Source organism: Microplitis demolitor, chromosome 3 (assembly GCF_026212275.2).
Source record: "Microplitis demolitor isolate Queensland-Clemson2020A chromosome 3, iyMicDemo2.1a, whole genome shotgun sequence".
In the NCBI taxonomy this organism is placed as follows: Eukaryota; Metazoa; Arthropoda; class Insecta; order Hymenoptera; family Braconidae; genus Microplitis; species Microplitis demolitor.
Genome location: NC_068547.1, coordinates 3,270,222 through 3,283,960, shown reverse-complemented (window position 1 = coordinate 3,283,960; position 13,739 = coordinate 3,270,222). Strand labels below are relative to the sequence as shown.

Sequence of the window (13,739 nt, the reverse complement as noted above, 5' to 3'; positions counted from 1 at the left end):
AAATTGAAAATATTATTGATAATGAATGGATTTTTCTCACACCAAAAAGTTTTTTTTGTTATTTGAAAGTGATATAAATTTATTGATGAAATTTTCCGCTAATTGACCCGTTTTTACTTTTGTTTCCCAATAGTTAATAAATAATTATTTTAAAATAAATAAACAAAATATAAATACTGAATATTTTATTCCACTCATTAATTATTTCCTAAAAATTACCGCAATTCCGAACAATCTCATATCTGAGTTGAATAAAAATCTATCATTTTTTTTTTTTAAATCAATAAGTCCTCTTATAAATAATTTATAAACATCAAACAATAAAGCTCAAGTACATTTTCATGCATCTAATCAATTATAAGCATCAACAAATAAAATATCCAACTCCAACTTGTACTTCAACTTCCCTATCAATGCTTATATCAATAGATCTTCATTTTGAATAGAAAAAAAAATTCCAATACTTGAAATCAAACATACAGTGCACATAAAATACATAAACTTATAGTACAAGAGTTAAAGTAAAAGACCGCGGGTGTACAAACTACGCAGTTACGCTCGGGCACGTTGGTGATGGCAAGTGGCAAGAGCCAATGCATAAGCCGTTGTCCCTCAACACACACACACACACACATACACACACAATTTATCTCAACCATACAATTACAAAGCTGAAAGAAAAAAAATAAAAAAAAGAGCTCTGATTTTTTTAAAACCGCGAATTACGTCCCTACATCACGGATCGTGGATCGTTCGAACCCCCGTCCCCCTTTACCCTTTAGGAGTAATTCCTCCCCCCCTCGGCGGACACCGACCTACTACTCGTACACTTAATACTTCTCTACAATCTACAACATACATGGGTATTTTATTTTTTAACTCTTCCCTACTCTTTCCACTTCTCCACACACTAGTAGTTGTAGTAAACTCGTAGTGTCCCCAGTCCTCAGCCCCCAGCCCCCAGCCCCAGTACAGTACCCGATCCCCAATACAAACCCCTCTGACTCCGGACTCCGTTACATTACAGTTCGTGCGTCGCGGCTAACTCGCGGTCCACGCGGTGCGCGCGCACATTTCCCCCTTCCCTCTCGCCCTTACCGCGGGGTCTACGCGCGATCGCGAGTCACGGTAGCGGCTCGGAGGGGAGCGAGCGTGAAAATTCACTTGAGGGTGGGGGTTAGACAGTAGTTGTAAGTTAGTAGAGGGGATTTAGTCGTGAGTTTGGGAGCAACTTTTGCTTACGATCATTGCCACACCAGACCTCGAGGAGAGTAGACGCGTTTAATCGTTAGCTCAGTCGAGATCTCGTGCTTTTCATATTATTTTTAAATAATAAAACTTATAATAAACAGTACATATTGTATATTAAACAAATTATTTCAATATTATATAAATAAGTCAATTGCTACCTAGTAGTGATTTTAAAATATAATATTTTTTTCTACATCTGGACAACTGTGATCTGTGAGTTTTATCTCAAGACAAGACTCTTAAGTGATTGTGTTTATTATTATTTTTTTAATTATCATTAAATTTATTTTACAAGTGACATTTGCTAAAAAAAAATATAAACGTCAAATAAAAAAGAAAAAAAAAGGACATTAATTTTTTTTTCTCTTTGGAGTTTAATCGCGGAAGCGCGATAATTTACACTTATGGAAATAGATCCATTCGAAGATCCTCCGTATCGACGCTTCAGACGTCGTTATTAAACTGACATTTAATAAAAAAAAAATTTTTGAGGATTTTCGGTGGTGACTTGACGTGCGTGGGAGGTAAACTATGAGGGTAAATATTGAAGTAGATGTGAAAAGACTCGATCGAAGGGTTTGTTGATTATTTGTAAAAGACTTTGGTACTGATAAATTTGTTGATAGTGAAGATAAATAAATAAACTTTGTTGAGGTTGGGTTGGTGTTTAGTGGAAGGACATTCTGTTATTGTTTTTATTTTGGAATTTCAGTGCAATTAACTGTTAGACAATTAGACGATGGCTATTCCGTTTAACTTGCCGTCTGAAGACGAGGCCGAGGCGCAGAGCCAACAGCTAGAGCAGCTGATGCTGGACCTCTACGCGGCACTGCAACAGGTCCTCAGGAGTAGGAGTGCTCAGCATCCCTCTCGCAATCGTGAGTACTTTGTTGTTACGTACTTTTGTACTTTAGGAATTTTTTTACTACTCTCTCTTTGGGTTATTGTTTATTTTTAAACTGATTAAAGTTTATTTGTATCTTGTAAGTACTGTATATTTGTAAATTTGAAAATTAGCTAAATGTCATTGAAAATAATAAATTAATGTAAAGTTTGAGCGAGTAATTTAAGTCGAATTGTATAGAATTAATTTTTTTAATGGAGTAATTTTACGGAAATGTCAAAAAAATTGGACACTGAAGTCAGCGGATGTTTAATAATTTTTGAAATTTTTTCAAAGTCATAAATTATAAAAAAAAAAATATTTAAAAAATTTGCGATTATAGTTTTTGAAATTTTCTACATGTGCATTTTCTTAGTTTTTGATTTTTGGAATTTATTTGTTGGAAAAAAAATTGTCAAGTTTAATTGAATTTAAAAGTTGACATGAAAATTTGAATTTAAATTGAAATTAAAATTAAAAATTGAAGTGAAAATTTGTAAAAAAATTTAAGTTAAAAAAATTTTTGAAATGACAGAAATAACTAGCGAAGAATTATAAAGTAAATTTATTGATAATATTGAAAGGAAATTCTGAGAAAATGTATGAAAAAAAAAATTGATAAGGAGGCTCGTCTTTACTTATAACGTAATAGATAACAAAAAAAAATGTTATTATATCATAGGTATTATTTATTAATTGTACCTTTAACAGTAATTTAAAATTTAGCATTTACTGTATTAAATATGTCTTATGTCGTTAAAGTGATTGTGAGTGATGTCATTTGACAATTTAAAGTTAAATTTGTCTTGCGTTAAGTTTTATTAAATTACTTAAATGTCTGAGTTTAATTCGTTACATTTGTTAATATATTTAAATCTGTTTATATTTATATTTATATTTGTTAAATATCAAATGTTTAATTTGTGAAGTGACTCGAGAATGTATTTATATAATTATATATATTTTTTTAATAAAACAAAAAATATATGATGTATACGTAGTATTTATAATTTATTCGCTTGACAAATTAAATATCAAGTGTCATAGACTTGATAAATGAGTAAAAAAATTTTTATCTATCTCGACACTCGACTGGAATCGACTTGTTCAATTTATCAAGAATAGACAAAAATAAATTTTTATTTTCAATACAACATTTTATTTATACGAATATTGAACATTAATAATAACAATTATTATTATTATTTTAAAAATTATTTTACATAAAAATTTATTTGAATTTAAATTTATAAATTTTCGGAGTGAACGCGAATTAAATCCGGAGTGCTAACTGTCTATTTATTTAATTCCCTCAAAGTGAATTTCACTCCAAGGGAAGTTTAATATTAAAAATCTGAATTGGAGTAAGTGCGAATTTAAATAAAATTCAATTCAGTCCGAATCCACTCCGGATTTTTTAGGGCAATAGAAAAAATATTTAATAAATATCTGGATGTCAATTTGATCAGTAAATTGAAAATTTGAAAAATAAACTCGAAAAGTTGAATTGAAAAAAAAAAAAACAAATTTACATAAAAATTTATTTGAATTTAAATTTTAAAATTGAATATGTAGTAAAAATATGTGGATGTAAATTTAAAAAAAAAATCTTAATACTAATTTTGATTTATAAAAAGAAAAAATGAGTAAAATTAAAAGTAATAAATAAATAAAATATTGAAATAAGTGACGGGTCAATAACCACGGTCCGTTGAATTTAAAACAAAACTCGGTACGGTAGGAATATCGAGTAAAGTAAAAGAGTAAAGAGAGAATTGCTGTAGCAGTGAGTACAGAGGGTGCGCGTGCTGTTGCATCAGATCGAGAGTTTGAATATTTATAGAACGAGTACAGCTGTGCACGCGCTCGTGAGGTTACACCGGGTGTGTACTCAATGTACAGTACATATGTACATGCACCGTACTGGTGCTAGTACTGGTGCAGTTTCGCGACTCAACATTTGTAACACACACAACTACTCTATAAAGAACTTTGCGGTCACGCCTCGCACCATTTCCCGCTTACATGATAGAGCATACTCTATATCTATCGATTTACTCCTATAATCAATTATATCTACATCAACTTTAACAAGTATAATTAATCAATGACAGAAAGCTTATTTTATATTTAGCTAATACTTTGAGAAAATATACAACTTCGTCATCCAATGGGTTATACCCACTAGTCACAATCAGAGTTACAAATAAACTTTTATATCAGTTTTCATAAGCTATAAATAAATATAGATTTTAGTAATTTAACCTTTTTAATTTGCGGTTTCATTTTTTTATTAATATGTAAGTGCAATATACAAAAGAAAAGTTCGATTCTACCCTCAAGTTTTTTTTTCGAATGATAAGAGACCCAGTACCCGATTACTCATGCAATTGTCTATTTATATTTATTAAGTATATATACAAATATATGGAATAATCGGTTCTAGGTTTTTTACCTTAGATTCAAATATTTGAAAAATAATTTGTTGATTTTTATCTTGACATGATGGACATTAGTAATTTTAATTGAATGTCGTAGTGACAAGAATTCAATCAAATATGAGATAATGACTAATTTGTATAAATACCAAAATTTAAGATAAGTAAAAAGTAAATGATTAATTGCCTGAACTTTGACTGCAAGAACAATTGAGTAATTGTGAAAAAAAGTCAAAGATGTGGAACCTGGACTGCAAATGAAATTTTTTCTTAAAAGTCCGGTGACGGATAATAATAAACGCACGTGTGAGTTAAATATGTATACATAAATAAGAATAAAGCAGGTCTGTTGATACCGAGTACGATAAATGTTGGCATATAGGTGACTGAGTACTGCAAGTCAGTACGAAGAGGGATTTAAGGACTGAGGGACAGAGTAACGCGTGCGCAGTTTTTAACTCTTTTATATTACTTGCATCTACATCTAACATCTACATCTATATTTCTCTACACACTATACAATAGCCTTGAGTGAGGTTCTTTGTGCTGAAAGCGACTTATATACTTTTATATATAGTACATACATTTATACATATTAACACATTAGCAAAATGCCCACGGGTTGCAACGAAACTCATTACTCTGGACTAAAGACTATTGACAACTCAAATTGTTGATGATAAAATTCATTATTATTCATCGTGTTTAATTTTAAATTCTACTAGATTGTTGATAAATAAAAAAAAGTACATAAAGATGGATTAGTATTTAGTTGGATTGTATAAAGAATTCAAATCGAGTGTTAAGTATTTGTTAACATGCAATAAAAAGACATATGCAAGTGTGAAGGATAAATATATGAGTCATTTTTTGTTGTATCAACTGCTGTTATTATTATTATTATTATTATTATTATTATTATTTTTGCTTCAAGGGTGTATTGCACCAATTTATTGAACATAAAAAATGACATGCGGGTCCACGTGTTATTTAATTATCATTTGAAATCATACTACTTTTTAATTACAGTAAAGTTTTTTAAGATAAATGAATTTAATAAAATAATAGTATGTATTGAAATCAGATTAAATTATTAAATTTAATAAAATTTGCAATTTTGATAGGGAAAAAAAATAACAATAAAATGCGTGTAATACTTTTGCAATAGATGTTAATATGTTGCACAAGTGAAAGATAGTATAACTAGTTGTAAATGTCAAGGATGCTACTGCACACATAAGTGACGCGAACAATATATAGTACCCGAGGGTATAACACTTTGTTATACGCTCAATTTATAAATAATAATTGATAATTTATGCAAAATGCCATCGGTAAATCATTGGGTTTAAATAATTTTTTTTTTTTTTTTAGTTATTATTATCATTACTGTGATTTGGTAATTTTTAGTTAAATATTAACCTGAGGTGAAAATATAAATTGATTTTTCTCATGTGTAATTTTAGTTAATTTGAGAAACCGCGGGAGAATTTTCCTGTGCCTTGGGGCTCGTCTTTAAGTCTAGACTCGATAAACTTAAAATACTTACAGTATAATACTCCATGTGCAACGGGTTTATGACTGTAGAAAATATGTTTTTTTTTTATATATATTTATCTATACAACAATATCTTCTCACATGACTTGCTCTTACTCAAACTTTTATTTTATTTATTTTTATATCGAGTGTTGAAGACTCGTAAAAAATTTTTATCATATATTTTATGGGCGTATTTAAAAAAAAAAAGCTAATTATGAAATTATTATTTTTTCAGATCGTCTGCCAAGACGAGTGGGAGACACGGGAGTAAGTCGTGATCATCCGATCGTGCTGATAGACTCGGACCTGTCGCGTCTGCCGCTCCCGGACCTGGTGTTATCGGCGGTCCAGCAGTTGCCGTCGCCGGAACCCCAAGTAACTGTCTCGGCGCCAAGCAGCCCGACGCGGGATGCGGCCTTCCAGTTTCCCGAGTGCAGTGCAGCGCCAGTGCCCAGTCCGAGGCCACGACCGCGGCGACGAAGACTCACGTCTGAGAGCTCTGTCCTCGAAAAGGGCGCCACCAGCAGGTCCGACAATATCAACAGCGTCTGCTGTCGACATCTCGGCCACTCGTGTAATGAAACCGAGTGGGCAAGTGTTGGCGCCAATCTTAGAAATATTGCCGACGATTTCCACGCTTCTAAGACTAAGGTAATCTTCGTTTATTTAATTTTAAAATAAGTAATTAAGTCACCCTAAAAAATTAATTTCATCAGCTAAGATTAGAAAATTAACTAAAATAAATTTTTCGACCTTTGTTTTTTTTTTAAATTAAATCACAAAAAAATATACAAAAGTGCATTTAAATTCCACGTGGAATTTTGATATTTAATAGCATTTATTGCATGCAATATAATGACGTTGATACGTGTAGATTTGATGAGCTGTCACTGTAGAATTTACGTCAAGTACGTCGGGTAAAATGATCCGAGTTTCATATATACCCTCAAAGTATTTCCCTAGAGTACGAATGGAAGGAAAACGTCACGTTGTATAACGAACTTTCCAACTTTTCACTCTACAAACTCGCCACTTGGTTTGCTCGTGTACACATGGGAGGGTATTATTACATTACACATATATGTGTCTATGTATATATATATAAACATTAGTTGTTCCTCGTTTACATTTCAATTCGCCCCAAAATGCCACGCTTTTGCGGCTACATTACACTCTACTACACTTATAAAATATACATATATATATATTAAAACCTTCTAAACTTTAAACTCGAAAACTTCCGTCTGGAATTAATTACTTTGGGCGTCTGCAAAATATCCTCCCTTATAATTTTATCAACGACAAATTACTGCGTTTAAATTTACTCATTTCAAATTATACTGAATAATTATATAATTATTTAATTATTTTTTTTGGTTTTTATGTGGATGAAAGAAAATAAATAGTTTCTCAGTACTAAAGATTAATGATTTTTTCAATTACACGGTTCACTTATTTCTTCCCTTTATTTTCTCAATTACGACAACTTAATTCGTACTGTGCAATAATCAGATATTAAGGATTAAAGTGTCGGTTCAGATATAAGATAAAATTATTTTTTTGAAAAAAAAAATTATTTCTCTGCTCATGAAAATTTTGATAATTAATCGATCATTTGATTTCTCATTTAAAAAAAATGCTTACTTTCATTAAATTTCTAATCTAATTAAAGTTCCCACAGTTGTAATTAGTAAAAAAAAAAAATTACGAAATTAATGAATAATTAAAAAAAAAATTTCAAAATTTAATTTCTGATTGAAACCAAAAATTACGAGTTTAGTTTAAATTATTTATTAAATTTTTTTTTGTGATTTTTAATACTCAATAAATACTTTAGGCATTAAGTGAAAAAAACGAATTTGCGGTCTCACTAAATAATATCTATATTTATACCCTTGAATACATATTTGATCAACACTCGTATATTTGGGATTGCAAGTGCGAGGGTGAGAATAAACGAGACAAACTGTATAAGGGATCTGTAGGGATAAAGAAAAATAAAAGCCCGAGTTGTCCTATCCGCTATATAAATACACAACTACAGCTCTCGTCGGGTCATAGTGTCGATATTTATTACACCCACGGGATTCGGTGATAACTAAATTCACATTTATGGCCTCAACTTAACCGTAATTCATCTCCGCTCATTTATTCACTAGTTTCTCAATTAAAGACAAACAATTTTTTCTCTTTACACAAACAAATTAATTTAAATTTAAAAAAACAGAACAGTAAATACGCACATATAAAGTTTATTAGTAACGGCGCAGTGATTAATTCTCTTTGTTAAATGAATTAATACGCATATATATCTACTCTGTCATTATCTCTATTAAGTATCAATGTCATATTATTCATCTGTCTACTCAAATAACTCGCATTTAATTTACGACAGAGAAAAATACATTTTTTTTTTTTATAAGGGTTTAAAATGATTCAATAATTTAATTATTACGTAACAAGTGTTAAAATAATGAATTACAATAAAAAACAATACTTTCTACACGCGTAGCGGTGTAAGTGAGCATGTAACAAGCTAAATAACTACATCCCCTGACGTGAAAGTTAACCGGGCATATCGATGGGCATGAGCGCGTACTCACTACCATGCATTTATTTAATTAAATAAACTAAAATATATTATTTATTTAAATATTAAGTAAATAAATATACACTGAAAAAAAGGATTATCTTGGCGAGGAAAAAATTTTCCATTTTGAAATGAAAAAAAAAAAAAAAAAAAAAAAAAAAATTTCTTAGGGCAAATAAAAATTTTCTTGGGGTAAGTAAGAATTTTGTTGCGCCAAGAAATTATTTTTTTCTGTGTACAATTCAATTATAATAATTCTTAAATAATGTGACGTTTTTTTTTCTCATGGGTCTTGATAATATATAAATTATTTTTGGTGTTAGGTTGTAAGAACAAGTAGAATACACTTGAGGGTTCTGTTTAAGAGAGACTCGATTATTGTGAAAATGAAATAAAAGGGGACGAAAATTGAGGAAAAATATATATTTTTATATGTATATATAAGGGTGTGTATTGTATATATATATATTTATTTATCATCTAGATATTACTCGCGATAGCCATAAAAGTGGCTAAAGAAGATTGGACTTTCTCGCGATTAGACCGAGCGTGAATTAAGATGAAAACGGGAATCGGAAGTTACGAAGACGCCGGGAATAACTACTATATAAATATAAAAGTATTGTGAGATGGAGAAAGTTATATGAAGAAATATAAATGACAAAGACAATAAAGAATAGTATGTAATTAATTGACCGAAAAGCAGTAATAATATCGTAAAAGTTTTTTTTTTTATTATTTTATTATTGCTCGGACACCCGAGATGAAATAGCGACGTTAGAAATAAAAATGAGAAGTTTAATAAAAAAAAAAATCAGGATTTCAAAAGTTTTAGGGATGAAAAGAATAAGGGACAGTACCCTTAAGTTTATCCATTTAACTTTTTTTTTTTTTATACAATTAAAAATTTTTATGGTTGATGGAAATTTCTTATAAAATTTAATAATAATAATTAATAGTCAAAGATATTGTTTTTTATTTAATAAAATTAATAATTTTAAAAGAATCGATAATTAAAAAGAATTATATGTAACAAAAAAAAAAAAAAATTATTTGTTACAGGATGCAGAGATTGAAAAATCGAGACTACCATTTTTCGGTGCTGGATTTCCAAGTGTTACTACAAGTATACCATCATCGGACGGTTTCCTGTCAATGTTAATCCCGGCGCCACTACGTGAAACACTTTGGACAACAGTGGCTTTGTATTTGGGTTGGCGATTAGTTTCACGTCTACGATAGAGTTTAATAAACTTTATCAATCGCATCAACTTAAACAACATCCACAAAGGCAACAATTACGATTCTGACAAGTCAACAAGGTAGTTGACCATCATTTATCCGTATCCATGACGAAACGTCAAGAGGATCTTGCGTCACCTCGCGTATTATAAATTTTTAACCAAAATAAAATTTACTCCGACTCGCGTATGACGAAATCGATTAATTTGATTAATTCGATTAAAAAGTTAAGGTTAACAAATACTGGCTAAGTTTAATAATAATATTAATAATAATAATAATAGTAATAATAATAATAATAAATTAGTAATAATAAGAATAATAATTATAAATAATAATAACAACATTAATAATAATAATAATAATAATAATAATAATAATAATAATAATAATAATAATAATAATAATAATAATAAAAAGGAAGGGCTTAACGGGGGAGCTGAGGACGAGATCCAAAGAGGACTTAACCCAATAATCAAACCATGATCTCATTATGGATTAAACTAAGAAGGAGTCTATAAATAAAAAAAAAAGTAGTGTGATTTTTTTTTGTTTTAACAATTTAAAATTAATAATACGCATAAAGCGGGTTTTGTGATTCCTCAATTCTTTGTCGACGAAGAATTGAGGATAATTTTGATTATGTCTACTCGTGAACTCAGATTACCAGCTATCGTGATTAGCTTTTTTTGTTTTGTTTGATTAGTATGATAAATATAAATTTAATGATATTTAAATTTAACAATTAATATGTATGATAATTAATAATAATTTTAATAGTAATAGTAATAATAATATTCATAGTAATAATAATAATAATTATAATGATAACAATAATTAAGTAATTTAAAAATTTGTATATTTAAATTAAAATGATAATTACTAAAATTTGAAAGTGCTCGTACTCGCGTTCCGAGTAGAAGTTTTGTATATAAGACTAACGGATTAAATTCAAAGTCGAGTGTATTCCAAAAATGTTAAGGAAAATTAAAATTAAAAGAAGATAAATTTAAAAAATGTGTAAGTACACATTTGTGGAGGATTACGTGGAGGAGGTTTAGTTTTTTTGTATAGAAAAATGGATAACTAAAGTAATAAATCAGTAATAAGTCGAATTAAATTATATTAAATTAAATTATAAATTATTAATTAAAGGTAGATAATTGATATATAGAATTTCGAGGATCGCAGCATCTTAATTGGCTCGCTGCGAGACCCGTGGACAGTTTTCAAATGATCTCCGGTAGCTTAGCTCTTATATTGTGGCGCCCTTGTCCACCAGCGAATGTTCTCTTAGAATTTGCGTTTTTCGAGACATTCCCCTTTCCCCAACTATTTTTTTTCTTTACTATTATTTTAGAGTTTTTTTTTTAAATTATTTCTACGCTTTCACTGTCCTTTCAATGCTGATTTTTTTTTTTTTTTTTTTTTAAATTAGGTTAAAAAAAAATTAATTTCTATAAATTTTCATTTCTATATTTATTTTTTATATTTGTTTGCTAATTATATATATATATATATATAAATTTTTTATTTTTATTATTTTTTTTTAACTGTGATTTTCACGTCCCGATTTCTTACTCCCTCGATTAGTCCTTAAAAAAATAAATATACTAATAAAATATATATAAATATATATACGGATCCGATTTAATGAAATTGAATCGCGAAAGCCAGACGATTGTTGACCAAAACTGCATTACCGCGACTTATTTCAGTTGCCTTTTCTCTCTTACTATTTTTATTAAATTTTTTTTTTTTAAATACAGTAATCATTAACAAATATAAAAATATATATATTTAATACGTATATATATTTTGTTCGTTGGTTAATTTTTTTTAGTCGTGATAAGTCAAAAATAATCAAGTATTCGCAGTATAAAAATAGTATTTATTTAGAAGTAATGTTTATATTTTTCCAATAAAATTTATGAGGTTGTCTAGATTTTTCGTTTAGTTATCGATACTGCCATTCGTTTCACCTATCGAGATTTCATGACGCTCTTTCATATATTTAACGTCTCATTTCTATTGTAAAATTTATTTTTTTAAGAAAGAAACTTTTAAATTTATTTAAATAAATCAAATTAGTCTCTTTCTGGTACAACGATTAAATAAAATAAATATACATTATAAATAATTTATTAAAAATAAGACAATTTATCGAGTGAGACGCATGTAAATAAAATGCTTTTTTTCATCGGTACAGTAATATATTAATTGAAGCGATGATATATTTAAAATATTAAATTTATAACAGTTTTCTCCCGTACTCCGTTTTTAATTTTGAAAATTTTTTTTAGTCAGCCAAAATAATTGAAACTAAAAAAAAACTAATAATTAATTAAATACATGTATATTTTTATTAATTAATCGATGGTATAATAAATAAATTTTTTCGCGTGAAAGTATATATATTTGTGCTGGCGAGCATAAGTTGAATTAGAATTTAGTGAAAAAAAAAGTTATAATAAAATAAATTAATTTAAAATAAATGCGATTGGTCGATAAAAATTTAGCGGAGAAAATAGGTGGGATATAAGCTGTAACTGTGACTATGCGGATCGTGGAGTGGCTGCGTTATTATTTTTTGTTGTAAAATTTTAAATTTATGAGATTTGAATAATTTTGTCATTACTACGGAATTTATTTAATTTTAAATGACACTTTTATTCTTATTTCAATAATAAATAAATCAATAATAATAATAATAATATTAATAATAATAATAATAATAATAATAATAATAATAATAGTTTAGATAAAAAATTTGAATAAAAAATTTTAAACGCGGCCGACTTGTCCAGATCCCCGCGCGTCAAAGCGTCACTGTGATCTCGTAATAATTAAAAATAAATATCTAATTATAGTAAAAAAAATGAAAAAAAAAAAAAAATTATAAAAAAAATAACCATTAAATATATTGTAATTCCGCCCCCCCCCCTCAAACAATAAAAATAATAAGTAATTAAAAAAAAAGAGAGCCCTTCATAAAGACAACCAACGTACCATATTTGCGCATTTATCAGTTTTATTTACATAATAAACAAATAATAAATAAATAATTAACTATTATATTAATTATATATTATCAATATAATTTGTTTTATTATTTTAATTATTAATTATAATTGCATTTTCAAATGATCTCTCGGAGGTTTGCGGAACAATTTTTTCCCTCCTCAAGTATAAAGAAAGCAAACAATATTTGTCGATACTGCGTTATGTTTAATTATAAGTTTATTAATTAATTGATTAATTGATTGATTGATTGATTAAAAAAAATTATTATCATTATTATAAAGTATGATTATGGTTATTAACTATTATTATAAGTATTTTTTGTACTATTACCGTACTGTTGGATAAAATAATTATAAATAAAAAATATAAATAAGATTCAGATTTTATAAAATAATAATAATTATTATATTCCGGCACTAAAGAGGTTAGAATCGACTAGTCTTTACCGGACCAATTGAGATTTTTTTACGATGGATATTTTTTTTCTGATTATGAGGTTGCCTATTTTTAATTCAACTTTTTTTTTTAATCTTTTATTCTTTTCTACTTTTTTTTATTTTATACTCTCATTTATGAGGCATTTATGTGACTTGCGCCGGCTTTAAATCCTCGACGACGATGGATTGCATTTATACTACTGCCAAAAATAAATTTAAATAAAATTTCTTTGAAATAACAATCGATAATTTTTAAAAAAATATTTTCAAAGATGTTAGAAGTCTCGAAACCTTGACGTACTATTTCCATCGTCGAGATCAATACCAGCCGGTG

The 13,739-nt window shown here is 28.3% G+C and overlaps 1 protein-coding gene across 1 annotated transcript; it reads left to right on the top strand.

The window, feature by feature from the left end:
- The first annotated feature begins 1,247 nt into the window (after positions 1–1,247).
- On the top strand, positions 1,248–11,347 carry LOC103576585 (uncharacterized). Its single transcript, XM_008556874.2, has 3 exons — positions 1,248–2,129; positions 6,348–6,763; positions 9,765–11,347. The coding sequence occupies exons 1-3, from the start codon at positions 1,991–1,993 to the stop codon at positions 9,942–9,944; spliced, it is 735 nt and encodes a 244-aa protein (XP_008555096.1). The 5' UTR covers positions 1,248–1,990; the 3' UTR covers positions 9,945–11,347.
- The last annotated feature ends 2,392 nt before the right edge of the window (positions 11,348–13,739 follow it).

Bases quoted from the DNA above. Each gene is read 5' to 3' on its own strand.
- LOC103576585 (XM_008556874.2), top strand. From the start codon at position 1,991: ATGGCTATTCCGTTTAACTTGCCGTCTGAAGACGAGGCCGAGGCGCAG. The intron at 2,130-6,347 runs GTGAGTACTTTG...TTATTTTTTCAG, and splicing joins TCAGCATCCCTCTCGCAATC to ATCGTCTGCCAAGACGAGTG. The intron at 6,764-9,764 runs GTAATCTTCGTT...TATTTGTTACAG, and splicing joins TCCACGCTTCTAAGACTAAG to GATGCAGAGATTGAAAAATC.